Below are 23193 nucleotides of genomic sequence, written 5' to 3' on the forward strand. Positions count from 1 at the left end.
CACACAGAGATCACAGAGCCACACAGAGATCACAGAGATCACAGAGATCACAGAGACACAGAGACACAGGGAGACAGAGACGCACAGAGACACAGAGACGCACAGAGACACAGAGACGCACAGAGATCACAGAGGCACACAGAGATCACAGAGATCACAGAGACACAGAGACACACAGAGATCACAGAGACACACAGAGATCACAGAGACACAGATACGCACAGAGACACAGGGAGACAGAGACGCACAGAGACACAGAGACACAGAGACGCACAGAGACAGAGAGAGATCACAGAGACACACAGAGATCACAGAGACACACAGAGATCACAGAGACACACAGAGAGATCACAGAGACACACAGAGACACAGAGACACAGAGATCACAGAGACGCACAGAGATCACAGAGACACACAGAGACACACAGAGATCACAGAGACACACAGAGACACACAGAGATCACAGAGACACAGAGACACACAGAGACACAGAGACGCACAGAGACACAGAGACGCACAGAGATCACAGAGACACACAGAGACACAGAGACGCACAGAGATCACAGAGACACACAGAGATCACAGAGACACACAGAGACACAGAGACACAGAGACACAGAGACACAGAGACACAGAGACACAGAGACACAGAGACACAGAGACACACAGAGACACAGAGACACACAGAGATCACAGAGACACAGAGACACAGAGACGCACAGAGACACAGAGACGCACAGAGACACAGAGACACAGAGACGCACAGAGACACAGAGACACAGAGATGCACAGAGACACAGAGACACAGAGACACAGAGATGCACAGAGACACAGAGACACACAGAGACACAGAGACACAGAGACACAGAGAGACACAGTCACAGAGATGCACAGAGTCACAGAGATCACAGAGACACAGAGACACACAGAGACGCACAGAGATCACAAGTGGACACGAGGCACAGGAAAATCTTAAACAGCGCACAGCCCTCGTGGGCCGGACACATCCCCAGCGCGGATGGGTAACGGGGTGCCACCGCCGCCCGGGGCCGAGGGGGACCCCTGACCCCGTAACAATAAACCCCACTCCTCCCCTGTGCTTGTAAAGCCAAGTGTCTCCCTGCGCAAACAGCACCAGGATATCCATCATTATTATTGTAGCTCAAGACCATGTTGATTGGACTGAAGCAGGCCTCCTATTTCTCACAGTCACTCAGGGGAGTGGGCGGAGGGGGCGGGTTTGGGAGCAGGGATCCAGCAGCAGAGGAGGAGGGAACTCTGGCCTTCCCTCCCAAAGCTACCGATGCACCATTTCATAGAGGGAGGAGGGTAAGGCCAGGGCAGGTGGGGATGGGGGGGCTGCCATGTTAGTTTGGACACCAATAATAAGAGCAATGCCAGTTCAGTCAAGCAGAACAGGTCCACATACTTCCTGGCGAGCAGAGCTGGGTCCACACCGGCCTCAGACACTAAACAGCATCTGATTTCAATAACAAGGCGATGGGAGGGTTAGGGTTGCAGCTAGCGTTTCCTGTCCCGTACCCCACTGCGACCCGGGACACGATAAATCCGCCAGAGACCGGAATCAGCCGAGCGCGTCAGGAAGCAGGAAGAGCTTCCGGCTCAGCCGCACACAGACTTTACACGGCCGTGGAGGTCCACACGCCCAAACACAGACTCTGCGCCAGGGGGGATTCTGGGAGCCCGCACGCCGTGCCTGTGGCCAAACGCTCCTCGCTGGACGGGCCTTGGGCCTCCAGGACCGGGTCGCTGCGGTCCGGTCCGCCACCGCTGCACGTTTCACGCCCCCTACGGCGGGTCGGCGGAAGGTCTCTCGCCTGAGCGCCTCCAAGTAAAACACACACAGTTTAGGGTGCGTCGGTAAAAGGCTGAAATACGAGTGCCTTCAGCAGCCTGCAGAAGGCCTGCTCTCACCACCGCCTTCACCGCTGCAGAACCAGCTGATCCCTTCAGCAAACGCCTCCACCTCTCCTCAAAGGACCTGGCAACCAGGCGCAAACCACTCGCAAATAAAGGAAGCTAAATTAGAGGGCGGTGAGGAAAGGGGGATTTTTGCCAATTTGAACTGATTTAATGGAGATCTCTGTGGAATCCCCCCTTTCATCAGGGAGCAGCAGTGTGGTGGAGCCAGGGTTCGGGAGGGTGTCAGGGTGCGAGGGGGTGCCAGGGTTCGGGAGGGTGTCAGGGTGAGAGGGGGTGCCAGGGTGCGGGAGGGTGTCAGGGTGCAAGGGGGTGCCAGGGTGCGGGAGGGTGCCAGTCTGACCTCTGGCCAGGTGGCTACAGCTGCAGTCAGAAATCAGAGAGGTTCGCCAAGCGGAGCTGCCTGGGCATCACCCAGCAACAACTCAACAGCTCAGTCACACAGACCCTGCACAAGCACACTCATTCAGCACAACCCCAACACCACAGCTCCATTCACACAATCAACACCACAGCTCCGTCTAGCACAATCCTAACACCACTGCCCCTACCCACACAACCCCAATACCACTGCCCCTACTTACACAACCCCAACACCACAGCCCCTACTCACACAACCCCAACACCACTGCCCCTACTCACACAACCCCAACACCACTGCCCCTGCTCACACAACCCCAAAGAGCAGCTCAATCCGAAGCACTCCTAATGTACACAAACAGCCCTTTCCAGCAGCACACCAATCTTGAGTCCAGGGACAGCAGGGCTACACACACAGGCACACACAGGTGCACATACAGGCGCACACACAGGCGTAAGCACACAGGCACACACACACACACACACACACACACACACACAGTCTCCCCACCTTCCCTGCTGCTCATTCATCAGCGCTGCCTGAATAAAGGCAACACACAGGATGTCCTTTACACAGAAACAAACTGCGACGGCAAACAGATCAAACAGAAAGTAAATATGTACCGTAGCAGCTACCAGGTCTTTAACAGGTAACTCCATTTCCCATAATTCAACCTCAAAATATAGCTAAGTGAAGAGAGGCACTGAAATTCACTAAAGCGTTATTAACCTGTGCCTCTACAACCACCTTAAGGCCAACTCTGATCCCATCCATCCACACAGATTCAACCTGCTTATTACACCTGTTATTAAGGGTTACTAAGTCCATTGCTAAGCATGAACAGGCATGTTATTAAGGAATACTTCAGTGCCGCAAGATTTACTTCCCATAAGAACAAGGCAAATGGTCTTGATGATCACAAATTCACTGAGAGGAAAAATGGACAGAAAACCACGAGTGCGTTATACACTATAAACTATGAAATACTGTATATTGTACCTATTTTATTATATAACAGTGAGTCTATGGCCTGTCATCACTGACAGGTCTTTGCTGCTGTTGCTGTTGTTTCTGTGCATGGTCAATAAGTTCACAGCACTGCAGAATGATAAGAGAGGAACTGCAAAGCAATTCAAGGATACTTAACCACTGATAACACTGTTAAAAAAGCCAGAGAAGAAATAAAGAGGCACAGAAAGTGAAGTAAAGAGAGAAGGAGAGCTGGATAATAGAAAAAGCAATAGAAAGGTCCAGAGAAAGAGATGGAGAGTGAGCAAAATAAAGAGGGATGGAGAAGGAAACAGACAAAGAAAGGGGTAGAAAGAGGAAAGGAAAGAGAAATTGAGTATGGAGGGGGAGAAAGAGAGATAGAAAGAGGGGGTTGGAACAGATGGGGTAAAGAAAGGAGCAGAAAGAGTAGAAAGAAGAACTGAAAAGTGGAGGGAGGGCAGAGATGAGATGAAAGAGGGTGAGAGGGCTGGCCAAAGGGCTCCATCCGTCTGCAGAAGAGAGAGGGAAGGTGACAGGCCTGTGAAAACACCCTGCAGCCTGCGGACTGCAGGAGGAGAGAGAAAACTCCCACAATCCCTCACTGCTGCCTGCTCACCAAGCTACAGCCAACACGTTCCCACAGCGACCCAGGCTCCGCCCACTGCAGCTCACACTGGGGGGAGGGGGGCGGGGCTCACAAATCCCCTATAAGCTCTGTTTTCACCCGTAAATAACTTATATAATGAAGTATAGCCATTGGAAAGCCGGGCAGTGGAAGCAGAGGTCTTACACAATTTCCTGGAGGACACATTTCACTGGGCTCCTACAGACGTTCTTGGTGCCAAAAGCGTAGACGCAGACGCACACAAAGTCAGAGAACGCAGGAGGGCGGCCCGGGGAGAGCGGACGCTCGCACCACCGGCCCCGCGGGAGGAGGCGCGCTTCGGGCCCAGCGGGGCGCGTGGGCCTGCGCTGTGGGGCAGGGTAAAGAGCCACGGGGGCATGATGTCATTTACACACACTCACACAGGCAGCCCTCACTCAGCCCCTCTATCTCTCTCTCTCTCATCTCTCTTCTCCCTCCTCCCCCTCTCTCTCCTCTCTCTCTTCTCCCTCGTTCCCCCTCTCTCTCTCTCTGAGCAGAACAGATCATGAAATAAAAATCTGGATGGAAAAGGCAGGAAGCCTAGCCGCTACGGACTCATAGCGGCTACGTTTACAGCAGTGCACATTTCCATCCCTGGCCCTGGCTGAAGGTCAATAAAAAAAACAATGATTTTCCTTGTTTTTCTGCATTTACAAAAAGTATTCCGTGGGCTTTTATGGGTTACTGTGAATGCGACCATGTCAGTATTTGATTTAGAAAGCATACATAAACCAAAACAAACTGGAGACAAACAGAAAGCCAAAAATTTTGAGTGATTCTGAAAGCCAATTTTCTATTTGGCTGAAAAACTCCGGCCTCTAGAATCAGTCCCCTTTCTACTCATGTCCACATGGCCATGTTTTCTAAACAGACTGGCTTGAAAGGAGAGAAAGGAGAGAGAGGAGAGAGAGGAGAGAAGAGGGGGGAGGAGGAGGAGGAGGAGGAAGGGCTGCTTGCCAGGCCACTTTGATCTGACTAACACGGCCGGCCCTGTGGGTGACAGGAAGTGAGGAGGAAGAGGCGGGTATGGCGAACTCTCCCCCCCCCCCAAGCTTACGCCCCCGCGTCACAGATAATCTGCACAGAGAACACAGTGGGCTGCACATCTGCTGCTCCAACACACGGGAGGCCTGCTCATTACAGAGGGGAGAGCACGGAGAGCTGTGTGCTGTCAGAGTAAAGGGGGGGGGAGGGGGGGAGGGGGGGGAGAGGAGGGGGGAGGAGGGGGGAGAGAGAGAGAAAGAGAGAGAGAGGGAAAAATGATGGAGAGATTGAGATGACGGATGGGGAAGAAGATGAGGAGAGGGTGATTTTTTTAACAAGATTGCTTAAAAATATTAACAAGTTTCCATTAAATCACAGACATTATTCCCCATATATTACACACACAAAGGGCAAAGTGAGGGCGCTCAGCTTGAAACTTGCATCAGGAAAAGAAAAAAATCTCCAAAAGTGATGCTCAACTGGAAACGGCCATTTCAGGCCCTTAAAGACAGATGCGTGTTTTTATTTCTGTTTCAGGGATTAGACTGGGCCCGATTCAGGGCAGGTCACGCCTGTGGGGTGGAGCAGCTGGAAACGGACCAATGAAAGCAGAGTGCAGGCGGCGCTGAGCGGGGAGAGGCAGAGAGGGGCTGGCGCTGAAGCCACAGGCAGGCAGATGGCGGTATCGGGCGTGTCCTCCCGCGGTCGGACGCCTGCTGCGCTATGGAGGAGAGCGGGGGAGCGCACCGCACACCTGTCGCTGCCCAAAACGGGGCGCGGCGGGCACACCCGAAAAACTGCCGACGGAGCAGGGCACAGGGAGGGCGGGGCAGGGCATGGGGAGGGCAGGGCAGTCAGCCAATCAGGCGTGGGAAAGGGGCGGGGCTGCCAACCGCACGCCTTAAACGGACAGGTGCTCACGAGCTGCGGACAGGCTGGCTCTAGCAGAGGGGCTTTACAAAGCTCGAGCCGCATTCGCACGGCTCACTTACAGCCAATCAGGGCACGGCTCATTCACAGCCAATCAGGGCACGGCTCATTTACAGCCAATCAGGGCTCCCCTTTCTGCCCGCTGTGTAAAGCGTGTGGGAACGTCGCGGCGGAATGAGAAAACACAAGCGGCTGAAAGCGGCGAGACTCCAGTGCTGAACCCTGCTCAGCCCTCCAGAGGAGCCAGGCCAACAATCACATCTCCACTGAGGCCCGCCCGCCGGACCCTCCCCAGTTCTCACGGGCTCCTGGCCTTGGAGCGCCCGGGAGGCGCGTCGCCTGCGGAGTTTTGTTACCGTAGGAACAAATTCGACGTAGCTGCCCAAGTCGAGAATTTCATACCAACTTGCTTCTGAACTGAGAAACTTTTATTCGATGTGCTGATAAGATCTCCAACCCCAGCACAGCATTCCCAGTGTGCTCCTTACCCAACGCCAGCATTCCCAGTGAGCTCCTTACCCAGCCCAACCCCAGCATTCCCAGTGTGCTCCTTACCCAACCCAACCCCAGCAGGCTTTCTTCCTCCCGAAAAGACACCGCACCCGGGCCAAACCCCCATGGTTTTGGGTGTTGGTGGTGACACCACAACATCCTCAAGACAACAAGTCAACCGCCGCTGAGATGACCTTGACCCCACCGCCCCACACACGGTGGAAGCTGCTCTGAGGGAACAGAGGGCGCACACAGGCCACAGGGCGCCATTGTGGAGGCGCGGGGGCGAACACAGACAGCGGGAACGCCATGTTCCAGAGCAGCTCCCCGCGCTCAGCACTGTACCGGCGTTCAGTGCTGCCCACGGCGTGCATGGCGCCGATTGTGCCCGTGAGACCGCGCGGTCGCCGGGTAGAACCGGCGGGACTCTCCCCCAAGGCCCGCCCCCCTCGCCCCCCTCCCCCCCCCATCTACAGCCCCGGTCCCCTCTAAGACAGCTCTCCACACGAGGGTCCATCTGCCGCACCATGAATCATTGAGCGTCCCGGGACAGATGCACACACAGGCGCGCAGATGCGGGCGCTGCTGGGGGGGCTATTGAGAGAGAACAATGCGCTCATGCACAGCGCTCTGCTCCACGCGGGGGGGGGGAGGGGGGAGGCAGCAGATCCGCTGGCCTCCTTCCAGGCCTGGCTGAAAGCCCCCACTGCACACGGCATGTGCAGCCTGTTAACTCAGCCCCGCCCCTCTCTGCGAGCACTGCCCAATCAGCTTCAGCCACACGTGCACTCCCGGTGCTCTCCATCATTAAACTCACAGCTATTTCACTATGGACTTGTGTTCATAGTTAGCCTTTACTTGGCACCATAAATTTATTACAGTATATTTTTGCAAGTTTTACAAGGAAGTGTTTCAAGCGTGCTCCAGTCAATTTCTGCATCAATACTGTTGCTCACATTGCTCCAAGTCTAAATTGCTCGGGATAGAAAAATGGGTTAAATAAATAAAAATGGAGTTTGCGAGCATGAGCATTCAGAGATGAGCAGTGATAAAAAGACTGAAGGCGTAATCACACTGAGACAGAAGCAAACGAGCGATAACTCGTCACAGGATCCTGATGGGGAGGGGGGGGGGGGGCTCCACAGGGGTGGCCTGGGAGCGCCAAAGCAGGAGCCAGAAAGAGCGAGCGCATGCGCAGACCTGCGGCTCCTGATCACATGACCTGCTGTGACATCAGAACTGCAATTAACAGAGCAGGAGACAAAGAGGAGCTCCACTGCCTTCCCAGGGTCTACACGCCTGCTGGGGGGGGGGGGGGAGTGCGGAGGTGGATGAAACTGAGGCCTCCATTAAGTTCAAGTCAAGCTTTGTTCTTAACTTTGAGCGGTTAAATTAAGTCATTATTTTGTTCCCTTTCTAACAAGTTATGAGGTCATCACGCAATTACATCAATGAGAAATTCTTTCCTTGAAGTCAGAGGGGGACGGTTTTGGGGATAAATGGCAGTTTCTGGGTGAACTGAAAGCGTCTGGGAGGCGGTCTGAGGGAAAAGCTCCGCCCCGCACATTTGGCGAGCGTGGGGAGCGGCCGGCGGGCACGGGAGAGAGTTCTGGGACACGGGGACGATGGGGGAGAGTGCGCACTGCTGGGAGGAGCCGGGAGGGTTCGGGAGGGTTCGGGCGGAGCCGGGGGGAGAGCGGACCCAGGCGCGTGGGGAATTCGGCAGGGAGGTGCGGAGCAGTCAAGATAAAGGGGAGGTCAGCCCGCCTGCTGGAGCTGGTCTGTAAACAGCAAGAACACGCTGATGGAAAAGACCTGGGCCCGACGGCCCCGCCTCCCGATCAGCCGCCCCCTACTGACTGTTCCCACCCTCCTGGGCCCGACGGCCCCGCCTCCCGATCAGCCACCCCCTACTGACTGTTCCCACCCTCCTGGGCCCGACGGCCCCGCCTCCCGATCAGCCACCCCCTACTGACTGTTCCCACCCTGTCCTGAAGAGAGGCTGTGCAGAGACAGAGCACACGCTCCAAAGGGGGGGGAGGCCGTGGGCTGACACAGCAGGGGGGCGGCGTAGAAGACGCCGTTCACTGCAGCAGCACACATCTGGAATCTCATTTCTGAACGCAGTGAACCCGTCACCTCTGGGTATGGAAGGCATATGACGTGGTGTACTGGAGACAGGGAGCCAGAGCTGTACATACAGTACTGCACTTCAATCTGCACACCACTTTCACTGCTTTCCCTGAGAGCCCAGAGCACTGGAGAGAGCGAAGCTCCATCAGCCTCAGCACACGGCACTGAGAGCCCAGAGCACTGGAGAGAGCGAAGCTCCATCAGCCTCAGCACACGGCACTGAGAGCCCAGAGCACTGGAGAGAGCGAAGCTCCATCAGCCTCAGCACACGGCACTGAGAGCCCAGAGCACTGGAGAGAGCGAAGCTCCATCAGCCTCAGCACACGGCACTGAGAGCCCAGAGCACTGGAGAGAGCGAAGCTCCATCAGCCTCAGCACACGGCACTGAGAGCCCAGAGCACTGGAGAGAGCGAAGCTCCATCAGCCTCAGCACACGGCACTGAGAGCCCAGAGCACTGGAGAGAGCGAAGCTCCATCAGCCTCAGCACACGGCACTGAGAGCCCAGAGCACTGGAGAGAGCGAAGCTCCATCAGCCTCAGCACACGGCACTGAGAGCCCAGAGCACTGGAGAGAGCGAAGCTCCATCAGCCTCAGCACACGGCACTGAGAGCCCAGAGCACTGGAGAGAGCGAAGCTCCATCAGCCTCAGCACACGGCACTGAGAGCCCAGAGCACTGGAGAGAGCGAAGCTCCATCAGCCTCAGCACACGGCACTGAGAGCCCAGAGCACTGGAGAGAGCGAAGCTCCATCAGCCTCAGCACACGGCACTGAGAGCCCAGAGCACTGGAGAGAGCGAAGCTCCATCAGCCTCAGCCATCAGCACACGGCACTGAGAGCCCAGAGCACTGGAGAGAGCGAAGCTCCATCAGCCTCAGCCGTCAGCACACGGCACTGAGAGCCCAGAGCACTGGAGAGAGCGAAGCTCCATCAGCCTCAGCACACGGCACTGAGAGCCCAGAGCACTGGAGAGAGCGAAGCTCCATCAGCCTCAGCACACGGCACTGAGAGCCCAGAGCACTGGAGAGAGCGAAGCTCCATCAGCCTCAGCACGGCACTGAGAGCCCAGAGCACTGGAGAGAGCGAGGCTCCATCAGCCTCAGCACACGGCACTGAGAGCCCAGAGCACTGGAGAGAGCGAGGCTCCATCAGCCTCAGCACACGGCACTGAGAGCCCAGAGCACTGGAGAGAGCGAAGCTCCATCAGCCTCAGCACACGGCACTGAGAGCCCAGAGCACTGGAGAGAGCGAAGCTCCATCAGCCTCAGCACACGGCACTGAGAGCCCAGAGCACTGGAGAGAGCGAAGCTCCATCAGCCTCAGCACACGGCACTGAGAGCCCAGAGCACTGGAGAGAGCGAAGCTCCATCAGCCTCAGCACACGGCACTGAGAGCCCAGAGCACTGGAGAGAGCGAAGCTCCATCAGCCTCAGCACACGGCACTGAGAGCCCAGAGCACTGGAGAGAGCGAAGCTCCATCAGCCTCAGCACACGGCACTGAGAGCCCAGAGCACTGGAGAGAGCGAGGCTCCATCAGCCTCAGCACACGGCACTGAGAGCCCAGAGCACTGGAGAGAGCGAAGCTCCATCAGCCTCAGCACACGGCACTGAGAGCCCAGAGCACTGGAGAGAGCGAAGCTCCATCAGCCTCAGCACACGGCACTGAGAGCCCAGAGCACTGGAGAGAGCGAAGCTCCATCAGCCTCAGCACACGGCACTGAGAGCCCAGAGCACTGGAGAGAGCGAAGCTCCATCAGCCTCAGCACACGGCACTGAGAGCCCAGAGCACTGGAGAGAGCGAAGCTCCATCAGCCTCAGCACACGGCACTGAGAGCCCAGAGCACTGGAGAGAGCGAAGCTCCATCAGCCTCAGCACACGGCACTGAGAGCCCAGAGCACTGGAGAGAGCGAGGCTCCATCAGCCTCAGCACACGGCACTGAGAGCCCAGAGCACTGGAGAGAGCGAAGCTCCATCAGCCTCAGCACACGGCACTGAGAGCCCAGAGCACTGGAGAGAGCGAAGCTCCATCAGCCTCAGCACACGGCACTGAGAGCCCTCCGGCCCTGTGCACTGCCATGAGACTGTAACACAGCACACCTCAATGAGGCCTGACCTTCAGCAGGAGGTCAGGGGTGGGGGGTGAGGGGGGGTGAGACCCCTCGCTCACAGACACATTTCGCGGGCGGCACACACACACACACACACACACACACACACGCACACACACGCACACACACACGCACACGCACACGCACACGCACACGCACACACACACGCACACGCACACACACACCACGCACACGCACACGCACGCGCACGCGCACACGCACACGCACACGCACACGCACACGCACACGCACGCACGCACGCACACACACGCACACACGCGCATCAGCAGAGCAATGCGCACTCGCGCGATTAAGGCCCAGCGGTGTCCTAATGGCTGCTAATCTCATCTCCGTTTGATTGTGTGGCATTACCCCGGCCAGATTGAATCAGGCACGTTTAGAGGATCGATTTCCTGCAGCGGGCCCTTTTCATTATTAAATCTGTCTAATGACGGCGTGGCGGGGCGCGCCTGGCTCCCTAATGGAGGCCCCGCCCGGCTCCCTAACGCAGGCCGCGCCCGCCCAGGCCACGCCCGCCCAGGAGCGCGCAGACGGCCCCTGTAGGAGGAGAGAGATGGAACGCTCCGGCTGCGGAGTGGTACGGCCCGGGCAGCAGATGTTAAATCACATTAGGAGGAGCAGACTGCCGAGCTGATGTAGATTATCCCGAGAGGGGAGGAACAGGGCAGGGACATGCAGCTCCCAGGTACCCCCCCCCCCCCCAAAAGAGCAGAGCGCAGGCCGGGGCCCTGCTGGCCCTCCCGCTGGGAGAGGGGCCCCACCCAGCCGTGCACACAGACAGCCTGGGGCGTGGGGAGGGCCAGCCTGCATCAGGGCTAAGGGAATGAAGTCAGCCCACTCTAGGTACCGCAAATCCCACAATCCCCCCCCCCCGCTGACCATACACCGGCGCTGCACTGGCAGCACTTCCACATAACCCCGAGAACGCATTAGCGCTAATGACAGGCGGTGAATATTAAATATTCATCACAAGCTGGTACGGGCAGTATAAACTCACTGGGCAGCACAACAACAGCGGAGGTAGGACAGCGGAGATTGGGGGAGGGCAAGGGGTGGGGCCGGGTGATGGGCGGAGCGCTGGATTAAGGAGCTGGGTGATGAGGAGATGAAAGGGGTGTGTCCGTGTGTGACCCAGGGGCTCCAGCTCAAGACCCCAGCCACTCTCCAAATCAGGGATCTACATCAAGGGGGCCTGCCTCTGTTCTGGAATATTCTCCTTGTGTTCTTATTTTCCCAAAGAAGGAACAGCTAAACACAAGACAAAAGCCTGTTGCTAGTTTCTCATCTCGCTACAGTAGAGGGAGAGGATCTCTGACATGTATATAATGTGAAAGGCCCATGGCTTTAAGAGCCACTGGTCCTGCCATCTGCATACAAGTCCCATAATGCACAGCTGTTGGCCTAGCATGCAGAGTAGAGCAGTGAGTCACCGTTCAATAAATATCATTAAATTACAGCTGAACTAGAAATGTTCACCCTATAATTAAGGGAAGAAAATTACTGCGAGCTCCAGAAACTGACAGCGAGGGAGGAGCAGCCCCCCCTCAGAGCGGCACGTGTCACCCCCGCCCGTCCCGCCCTGAGATCGAGGGGGGGGGGAGGAGCCCGCGGGGGTGTGGCAGTCGAAGTTAAGTGCCCACGGCAGCGCCAGCAGCTTTCCTGCGGGCTCCGGGAACAGCGGGCAGCTCTGACCCTAACGGGATCAGACAGCTCCCGCCCGCACGCTGAGAGACAGTGGAGCGGCAGCTTTAAGAGCCGCCAATCAGGCCAGGCCTGCCTTCCTTTTGTGTCAGCCCCGCCCCTTTTGTGTCAGCCCCGCCCCTTTTGTGTCAGCCCCGCCCCTTTTGTGTGAGCCCCGCCCCTTTCGTGTGAACCCTGCTCCTTTTTGTGTGAACCTACAAGTGACTTCATAAACGTGGTCCCTCGTCCTCCCCCCTCTGCTCTCTTTAAAGATGCTCCTGGACGTGTTTATCTGCGCGAGGCGGGGGCTGAAATGTGCCGCCTCACAGCGCGACTGTGGGGTGTTCCCTCCCCGGGCCCAGCGAGCTCTTCTGGGCGCGCGCGTGCGGGGTGTTCCCTCCCCGGGCCCAGCGAGCTCTTCTGGGCGCGCGCGTGCGGGGTGTTCCCTCCCCGGGCCCAGCGAGCTCTTCTGGGCGCGCGCGTGCGGGGTGTTCCCTCCCCGGGCCCAGCGAGCTCTTCTGGGCGCGCGCCTGTGGGCTGTTCCCCTCCCCGGGCCCAGCGAGCTCTTCTGGGCGCGTGCGTGCGGACTGTTCCCTCCCCGGGCCCAGCGAGCTCTTCTGGGTGCGCGCCTGTGGGCTGTTCCCCTCCTCGGGCCCAGCGAGCTCTTCTGGGTGCGCGCCTGTGGGCTGTTCCCCTCCCCGGGCCCAGCGAGCTCTTCTGGGCGCGCGCCTGTGGGCTGTTCCCCTCCCCGGGCCCAGCGAGCTCTTCTGGGCGCGCGCCTGTGGGCTGTTCCCCTCCCCGGGCCCAGCGAGCTCTTCTGGGCGCGCGCCTGTGGCTGTTCCCCTCCCCGGGCCCAGCGAGCTCTTCTGGGTGCGCGCCTGTGGGCTGTTCCCCTCCCCGGGCCCAGCGAGCTCTTCTGGGCGCGCGCCTGTGGGCTGTTCCCCTCCCCGGGCCCAGCCAGCTCTTCTGGGCGCGTGCGTGCGGACGCTCTCGGCGGAGCAGCCTGGAGGCGGTCTGGCGCGGCGAAACTCACGAGACGCTAACGCACTCCCTCACCCCTGCGCGGAACACGCAGCTCCGCTCTTCAGAAGAGCAGCCCGCCAGGAGGTCCGCCAGGAGGCCCGCCAGGAGACCCGCCAGTCACCCCGCGTCCCGTCCAGCAGGTAACATCTGGGTTTAAATCACGGGTGGAGGAGCGGGCGGAGCGCCAGGGCCGCGCACACAAAGGAAGCTCTAACCCGCTAACACACACACACACACACACACACACAAAGGAAGCTCTAACCCGCTAACACACACACACACACACACACACACACACACACACAAAGGAAGCTCTAACCCCGACCACCTGCTGCTCCCCTCTCCGGGAGGGAGCTGACGTCAGGCTGCAGGGGGATTCAGCCCGCTAACACACACACACACACACAAGCGCGCGCGCGCACACACACACACACACACACACCAGCCGCCCGAGGGAGCGTCTGCAGCATCTTCGCCAGTAAGAGCACATCACCCTCTCTATGTGAAATATGTAGCCTGCAGACTAAACTCCACAGCACGGCCGGGTATAAACCACTGCGCTGGTGTTAAAAATATACAGCATGTGATCTTTGTGTAAGTCATGTCTGCATGAGACTCTCACATGAGCTTGAGGAGAGGAGAGGAGAGAGGAGAGAGAGAGAGAGAGAGAGAGGAGAGGAGAGAGAGAGAGAGAGAGAGAGACGAAGGAGAGAGAGGAGAGGAGAGGGCTATTTTCTTTTGGACTTGAATGAGATCATGTTTGTAGTCACTCTCCAGGAATTGCTGTCAGAGGCCACTTCCTATTTCCCAGCCTGCTCTGCTCTGAGATGGAAAAACACACTCACAGAAAAGCATGAATATACATACCCCCTCCACGCACGCACTCATTCTCTCTCTCATACATGGTCATGCCCTGTCGCTCTCTGTCGCACGCGCACACACACTCAGTGCCCTCTCTCACACTCTCACTCTCAGACACACAGGCATGCAGGCAGACCGGACAGATGGGTGTGGTCAGAATGGAGGGCTGTCTGGGCCAGGCTGGTTCTGCTGGCTCCCGCCCAGAGGAGCAGAGCCGGAGAGAGCCACCCCCAGCTGTCCGTCAACACACAGAGCTCAGCCCGGAGCCAACGGCTGCCCCGAGAGAGCTACCCGACTGAAACAGTGCTCTCCCAGTGGCTGGCTGCGAAAGACAGGGGCTAGTCCCGCCCCCCTCAAGCCCCGCCCACAAACCCCCATCTCCTCCTCCCTCCTGCATCTTCATCAGTGCGTTCCTCCCTCCTGCATCTTCACCAGCGCGTTCCTCCCTCCACAGTGACCGCCTGCTCCCCACAGGCTTAGGGACGGCTCTCGCATCGCAAAGGGCTGCAATTACAGCCACAGCTGGCGCTGGGCTCTTTTTTTAGTAACTAATGATTATTGCAATTGTGCTGGGCGGCCATGACGCAGCCTGCATGATGTAATGTCTTTTAAGCGCGGAGCGTTCGCATGGCGTGCTGGAGGCCGGGGGAGGGGTATCAGCGCTGTCACAGTGCAGCCACGCGCACGCCGCAGCCGCTGCAGGCCCCAGCCACAGACACAGGAAGGGAGCCGAATCCGCACCGCGCTCGCTAGCCGTCCGCTTTGGGAGGATGACTGTTAGCGGTGTGTGGGCTGGCTTTAGCGTGGCCAGGACCCTGGAGATGCGATGACTTCATCTGCCTCAGACAGGGAAGCTCGCGCCCGTGACCGATCTGTACCACGGGGGGTAAGGAGGAGGGCTGCCCAAACCAGGACCCTGGTCCGCTCCCGTCAAGAGCAGGGCGCTATACCGCCAGGCCGGGAGCGCCTGCAGGTAACCATGGAGACTGGAGCGCCACAGCGCCGGGATGAGAGTGTACATGCTATCAGACGACAGTCGCAGTAATATAGTGTCTGCATGTAGCAGTGGGGCCCACAGAGCCATAATGGCAGCACAGTGTGAGTGCGTCTGTAAGTAGCAGTGCGGTCCACAGAGCCATAATGGCAGCACAGTGTGAGTGCGTCTGTATGTAGCAGTGCGGCCCACAGAGCCATAATGGCAGCACAGTGTGAGTGCGTCTGTAAGTAGCAGTGCGGTCCACAGAGCCATAATGGCAGCACAGTGTGAGTGCGTCTGTATGTAGCAGTGGGGCCCACAGAGCCATAATGGCAGCACAGTGTGAGTGCGTCAGTATGTAGCAGTGGGGCCCACAGAGCCATAATGGCAGCACAGTGTGAGTGCGTCAGTATGTAGCAGTGGGGTCCACAGAGCCATAATGGCAGCACAGTGCGTGTGCGTCAGTATGTAACACTGTAGCTCAGTGCACCAGCGCTGCCGGTATGAAGGTGTCCATTTCCCGTAATGGAGCCTGATGCTGGCTGCTCTCTCTCTCCTGTCTGCGGCGTGCCTGCGTCAGGCCAGTGCAGCATCAACGGCAGGGGGAGCAGAACAGAGCGCTGGAGAACTGAGCTCTAACACAACGGCCATTTTATCAGTTACAATACAGGCCTGCGATCCAAAACTATCACCAGGAGTGATAAGACACACAGCAGACTGAAGAAACCTGTATTTAATCTCCATGTACTACGATTATTAAGGATAATAGCATCATCTTTACGCTCAAGACTCCTTTTCTGGCTGTAGTATTTCTCTGTGTCCTAATCGGGGGTGTGTCGAATGTTTGATGACATCAGTTGAGAGCGGCTGCAGAGAGCACACACGTAACTCCTCCCACCCCCCCGTAGTGTGACTCTCTCCGCGCTCTAAGCCCCGCCCACAGAGGCTCCGCTGGAGAGCAGTCTGTTAATCAGCGGTGAGCAGGGCGAATCACACAGAGCAAACAATCACTGCTGATCCCCGGCACTCCAAACAGCCACTCCAGAGCGGCAGGTAGGTGGAGATTAACCCGCAGAGCTTCAACATCAGACCGCCTCAAAGCCCCTGACCGACTGATACGGCTACGAGAGCCAGGCCTGAGGACAGCAGGGAGAGGGCCTTCTCCCAGCCCGTCCAATCCCCCTCCCCCTCCCACTACAACCCCCCACCCCATTTACCAGTCCAGCCCACTAACTTTATTACAGACCCTCCCCCCCAGTATGTGGGAAAGGCCCCCCCTTCGTTAAGTTCTTCTCTTTCTTCGTATGACCGCAGATCATAATACCAGGCAAGATCGCATTCTGAACGTTCCTTTAACGCATTCCTAAACAGGAAGTTTCACTCTGCCGCCTGAGTAACTCACCAGGAAAACAACATTCCCGTTTACAAATAACAGCCCGTTTCCACGGTCCCCTGAGAGGCGTGCAGAGGCGCAGCGTGGCGGTTCAGGAGCTGAGCTTCAAACCAGACGGCTGTAGGCTCGCTCCCCAGACGGAGCGCAGCCAGGGTTCCAGACCCGCCGGCCGGCAGCCGGGACTCCCCTGGCCTGTGCTCCACAGACGGGTGACACGCGAAACCCATCCCACGTTACCCCGGACAAGAGCAGCAGCGAAGCAAATGAAAAGTAAAAGTAAACCATTTTCTATCAAAGCCCAGGAGTGTAGTGTCTCAGCGCGTGACAATGCGACCACAACAAGCTGCACAGGGCAGCGCAGAGCGCCGGGCGCATTCCTGCAGTAAGAATGCGGTGCACTGCCTCCTCCAGTCCCGCCCCTGCACAGCCGCAGCCATTGTGTCAGCGCGCACGGGCAGGTGACTGACGGGCGCGGGGCCGTCAGAGCGCGCTCTCCTGCGAGCGCATCCGCGGCGCTGCCAGAGCCCAGGAGAACGCGGGCGCTAATCCGCCCGCTTCGGTACCGCCCGCTCGGGAGAGAACGCACGCGCCCCGAATGAGCAGCCGGGTGTCGCCCCGCCCGGCTCGGGGACGCTGAGCCATTCCCAGCCCCCCTCATCTCTCACACCGCTAACACCGCCGGCCTCGCAGTGGCAGAACGCGCACGGCGCAGATTCCAACAAACGCAGGGCAGAAAAACTCCAGGAGAAACAGATACTGTAGGAAGCCCGAGGACACAGCGTACGCAGAGGAGGTGCTGCCAACACCCAGACGCAGGCCTGAAACCTCTCACATTTCAGCACGAGGAGAAGCGCAACGTGGCTCTGCTCAATAAGCAGGAACAGGCCGGGGAAAGCAGCGCTGCGGACTGCAGGGGCCAGCACCGCTACAGCTGTGCCTTCATAAACAATACCAGCATCCACTGCTAGGCACAACAGGTGCACTGATGAGCCATCCATGCAGAAAATCAGGGCACTATGGGAAATGGAGTTTAAGGTTTTATCCATTCTAACATACCAGTTAAGCACAACATCTAGAAAACTGTCACCATAACCACAATCCACCATAATCATCCCTAAGAGAACCCACCGCACATCATTCACTGCTCATCACAACGTGCAAATTACACATAAGCCACTTAGATAAAATCCCTTCTGTTTTTCTTTCAGCAATAAGCGAAACGACACGCGCTGCTTTTGCCTGCGGTCGGGACGACCGGGCGGCCGCTCCCCCCGCCACTCACCTCCAGCACTGGCCCCGCCCCCAGGATGATCTGCTCCACCCCGCTGGCGAAGCCCTTCTGGCTGAGCGCGGTCAGGTGGTGGATGAGGAAGTTGGTGCTCTGCGTCTTGCCCGAGCCGCTCTCGCCGGAGATGACGATGCACTGGTTCTGGCGCCGCTGCAGCATGGCGTGGTACGCCACGTCCGCCACCGCGTAGATGTGCGGCTCCAGCTTGCCCAGCTGGTGGTTATCGTACATCTTGACGTACTTGGGGTTGTAGATGGGCAGGAACTGGAAGGGGTTGATGACGATGAGGATGCTGCCCACGTAGGTGTAGATCTTCTCCTGCCGGAAGCGGCTGCGCAGGTTGTCCAGCAGCGTCTTCTCGTTGAGGTCGGGCAGGTTGCACAGGTCGTCGTGGTCCTTCTGCAGCGGCTGCGGCAGGAAGCCCCTCTCCACCAGGTGGCGCCGCTCCTCCGTCACGCGCAGCCACATCTGCAGGTTGCCGTAGTGGATGGAGCCGTCCAGGTTCTTCTCGCGCAGCAGGAAGCGGTAGTCCTCCCCGCTGAAGCGGTTCTCCAGGGCCATGCGGGGCCACAGCATCATGCGCTGGACCGGGCAGTCGGTGGGGTTGAGGATCCATTCCTCACCGCCGAACTCCTTGACCTCGGCGAGGACGTACAGCTTGGTGCGGTCCAGCTGGAGCTTGTCGATCACATGGTCGATGACCTCGGCGGCGGTGGTGCTCTTGCGGGCGGTGACGGGGCAGTAGATGGTGCCCTCGGCGATGTTGCCCGGGTAGATCCGCAGCGTGAACTCCGAGTCCTCGTAGCGGCGTCTCCCCCCAGCATCATGGACACTCATATTGGAGAAGCAGTTCCCATCAGCACTCGCAACTCATCCTTCAAAGGGCCCGGGACACTGCGTCAAGACATCCCAGCTGTGAGGGAGAGAGGAGGGGAGGGGAGGGGAGGGGAGGGGAGAGGAGAGGAGGGGAGGGGAGAGGAGGGGAGGGGAGAGGAGAGGAGAGGAGAGGAGAGGGGGACGTTAGCCATAGAAATAGAGGCCATCAAAGACAAGTTCCTGGAATGGAGCTACTCTGAGCCCTGGCTGACAGGAAGCGAGAGCCCCTCACAGGGAGCAGTCATTAAGCTGCATCACAATAAATGAGCCAGATTCTTTATTTCTGCACCATTTGCTTCTCCATTTTCACAACTTCAAAACGCTTTCAAAAGCGGCTCACGAGCAAGCCGGGGGAGAACATGCGGTTTCGCTTCTTCTTCATTTAATGTTTCTGCAAATGACCTTTCGGTTTACACTTTTCCTCATGCAAAAAAAAAAACTTTTTGTGTGAGGAAGAAGGTTTTTCGTGCCCCTACGCAGAGAGCCAGTGACGGCACGGACAGGATGCAGCTGGCGCAGTGATTAATCACATGCGCCTGGCCGGTGAGCACGGAGGAGGCGGGGCCTCCAGACTGACCGGGCTGCTCCCTCTGCAGAGGGCAGATCCGGCCAGGTCACCCGGCTGCCAAGTTTGGCAGCTGACACCGTCCACACAGACGTGCCTGTAATGAAGACACAATACCTTAATTCACAAGCTCCTCTCTAATGCTGACTGAATGGTCTCCAGGGGTTACCATTCACCACACACACACACACATCGCTGGAGAACCAGCAACAAGGGAACAAAGATGTTCCTCTTTTCCACAGTAGAACCCTAATCAAATCAAACCATCAAGAAACACCGGCGATGCAGCACCCTGAAAAATGGCTTCTCCGTAGCAAATCTTCAGCAAGAAAGTCCATTCAAGAATGAGGGAAATGTTGCCTTATGTGCATCAGAGCAGTGTTTCCTGTACTGAGCTTCTATAACACGTCTAACACTTAATAAAGCATAACGGCACACTCTTCAGGATCACGGCACATAAAGCATGGCTTTTACCTCAGGCCTCTCTCACTGTCTGCAGGGTATCTGCACCCAAGGTCAGTGAACAGGGGTCACGGCTGAGAAGACAGGGAGGAGAAACAGCCTTTAGCTCAGTGAAAGAAATGTGTGTGACCTCCCGCTAATGCTCTTAATGACTCCACCGTTCTGTCAGCCGCCTCCCTCTGTCAGCCGCCTCCCTCACGCCCGCTCCTTATAAGCCCCGTCTGCTTATCCCCAGCCCCCAAAACCCAAAGCCCCACCCCCACCGTCTCATCAAGAGCCAACCAGCTGCAGCCTCCTCCCCCTGCTGGAGCAAGGCCAGCTCTCTCAGGTGTTGTGCTCAGGAACAGGTTGCAGAGTCAGTCAGCCGGCCCACTGAAGCTTCTATCGGCAGGAGCAACAGAGTCTGCCTCCCCCGATCTATTCACACGGCAGAAAGGACAAGGGCATGTAGGGTAATCAACCCCCCGACCCCGCCCCGCCCCGCCCCGCTCCTCCGGGATCCCGCTGAAAGGCGCCGTGCCGTGCGCCGACCCCACCAGACAGCCGCTCAGACCCCGGCGGCCCGGTGTAAAGACCCCGCCCGCGGGGTTCTTCCTGTTTGCTAACCCAACGCTGCGCTTCCCTTTCCCTCAACACCATCTGCAGCGCTTCACCTTGAGTGAGAGGGAGCCTCTCTCTCAGCCCCCCTCACAGTGTTTTCCCTGTTGCCAGGGGCAACAATATGACTGGACACAATATACAGTAAGGCAGCCAGTGGTGGAGCAAAAAGGGAAAACCTTGACAAAGTGAATAACAGGAAATGGCCGGTGGGGAAGAATAGTGGTGTCGCACAGAGCAGAATGAGCAGAGACCCAGCCCACAGAGCAGAATGAGCAGAGACCCAGCCCACAGAGCAGAATGAGCAGAGACCCAGCCCACAGAGCAGAATGAGCAGAGACCCAGCCCACAGAGCAGAATGAGCAGAGACCCAGCCCACAGAGCAGAATGAGCAGAGACCCAGCCCACAGAGCAGAATGAGCAGAGACCCAGCCCACAGAGCAGAATGAGCAGAGACCCAGCCCACAGAGCAGAATGAGCAGAGACCCAGCCCACAGAGCAGAATGAGCAGAGACCCAGCCCACAGAGCAGAATGAGCAGAGACCCAGCCCACAGAGCAGAATGAGCAGAGACCCAGCCCACAGAGCAGAATGAGCAGAGACCCAGCCCACCCGCGCACACCTCCCTCGCTGTGGGCTAACAGGCGCGCGCCGCGCCCCAGACAGGTGCAGCAGGTCACAGGCCCAGGGTATTAGGAGTGTGGGGGGAACCAGGACACTGCAGCAGCCCCAGCAGATGGTCAGCTTAGGGATTAAGATTCCACTCTGGGACCCCAGAGGTACCCTGCATAACAGTCAATGACAGCAACAACACATACCTGCAAGCACACACACGCAGGCACACACACACACACACACACACACACACACACACGCACGCACACACACACACACACACGCAGGCACACACACACACACACACACACACACATGCATGTACACACACACACACACACACACACACACACACACATGCATGTACACACACACACACACACACACGCAGGCACACACACACACACACACACACACACACACACACATTCCAAAGCCAGCAGCCGGAGGACTTGGTCATGTCCGCTGGAATGTTGCTGATCCAGGTGAAAATGTTTACTCTGAACTGTGACCGAAACACGGTAAACACGTGCTGCTCTTAACGCGTGTCGCTCTCCGCCGAGCAGGAAGCAGCCCTGACAGGCACCCGCACGGGGCTGCCTCACACGCGCCCAGCAGCGCCGGTCATATCCACACGCTCGCCCTCCCTGTCCTGACCCCCGAGTCTCCTGCCCACCCCGAAACAGCAGGACACCAGCGCCACACCCCGCCCGCCCCTCAGACACCATCAGGAGGGCCTCTCACGGACGTGTGGAGAGGTCTCCGTTACAGCTCTCCAGAACGGACGGAGACCCATCACATCCACTGCTCTCCCTTACAGGCAAGCACAGGCTAAGACTGAGCGGCCATTTTGAATTAAATGCTACAGATGTTGAAGTGATGATAATGTAAAATCTGGAATGTGGCATTGGTGTTTGGGGGTTCATACACAGAAAGTATTCGTTTCCTCAGCGAGGTCTGTTGGGGCAGTTTTGGAGCCCCCCTCTGCTAGGCACATCCCTGCTGCTCTGACCAGCGAGAGCGCTAGTCTTTGTGAGCGGCCGGCCCGACAGCGGGCTGCCGCTGGCCTAGCGCGGCCCAAAGGAAGCTGCCGCTGCAGAAACTCTATCTCTTAATGTGCCAGTTATTCTGGCTCTGCCGTCCTTCGCGTCGCACTGAAACCCCAACAATGTCAGCTATTTGCAGCCTGTCCTTGTGCGGACGGGATGTCTGCGGCGTGAAGTCATCCTGGCCGGGGATGCTGGGAGCTCACGTCTCTCTCTCACTCTGTTAGGGAGGACAACATGAGAGGCACTGACCCCACCCCAAACCATCCAACCCCCCGACCCTGGCACTGAGCCACTTCACTGAACCTGAGGAACACACCCCCCCCGCACCCTGGCTGTTCTCCTGTTAGTTTGTAAATGGGAGTTAGATCTGCACTGTGCTCCATGACACAGCATCAGGCTAATTAAAAAGCACAAGGTATCATCCTGCACAGAGGCACAGTAAATCACACTGTGCAGTAGCTCTTCTAATATTGCTGAGGAGGCAATGTCATTGGGCTAAATTATTTTTGGGACGTTACTCAACCTAGCTTTGGTGCATTGGGTGCTAATGCTATCAGCTGCCTACCCCAAATCTCAATTCACAGTGCCCATCTCCTCAGCTAATGACAGTACTGCGTTCTCAAGGGAACCCTTTGAATATTTGGGACTCCGTTTAAAGCTCATATGGGTGAGGGAACATAGGCAAGACACGAGCAACCAGGGGGGCAAGGAGAGCCAGTCACTCCATTACAGGACATCGAGATGCTACCCGTCCATCTGAGCATGCTCAAGACGGAAACCAAAAAAAGAGGAAGTCCATTTTTACACAAAAAACAAGTTCCAGCTCCCTAACAATGCAGAGAACAAACATCTCTACTCTGAAAAAGCTTCTCCGCCGGTTAAGCCTGAGTTTATTATGACTGGCAACAGCTACAAACACTCTGTCACTGAGCAAACACACAGCTCTCAGAGTGCCTCTCAGAGTTCACAGAGTTGCTTCGCAGTTCCGTTGTTGCACCGTGGATTTTATTTTTATACAGTGAACAAATGATGAGGAAACGTGCCCTTTTTTCATGAGAAAAGGAAGACACACACACGGGCTCAGAACGCGGGCAGGAAGCGTGGCCTCGGGAACGCCGGGCAAACCGCACGCAGCGATGACACCGCACGCAGCGGCGAAGGTTCGAGAGAGAGAGAGAGACGGCCGCCAGCCCGCTCCCAAGG

At 57.5% G+C, this 23193-nt stretch overlaps 1 protein-coding gene across 10 annotated transcripts in view; it reads right to left on the minus strand.

Annotated features, from left to right (window-relative positions):
• Window positions 1-23193, minus strand: part of LOC135242311 (unconventional myosin-IXAa-like) — a 160404-nt gene that overhangs the window by 105092 nt on the left and 32119 nt on the right. For all 10 annotated transcript variants that reach the window (XM_064313334.1, XM_064313331.1, XM_064313333.1 and 7 more), the window contains exon 2: window positions 17822-18740. In XM_064313334.1, coding sequence (XP_064169404.1) covers window positions 17822-18664 — 843 coding nt within the window. In that variant the 5' untranslated portion in view covers window positions 18665-18740. The remainder of the gene's footprint in view (window positions 1-17821; window positions 18741-23193) is intronic.

Source organism: Anguilla rostrata, chromosome 16 (assembly GCF_018555375.3).
Source record: "Anguilla rostrata isolate EN2019 chromosome 16, ASM1855537v3, whole genome shotgun sequence".
NCBI lineage: Eukaryota > Metazoa > Chordata > Actinopteri > Anguilliformes > Anguillidae > Anguilla > Anguilla rostrata.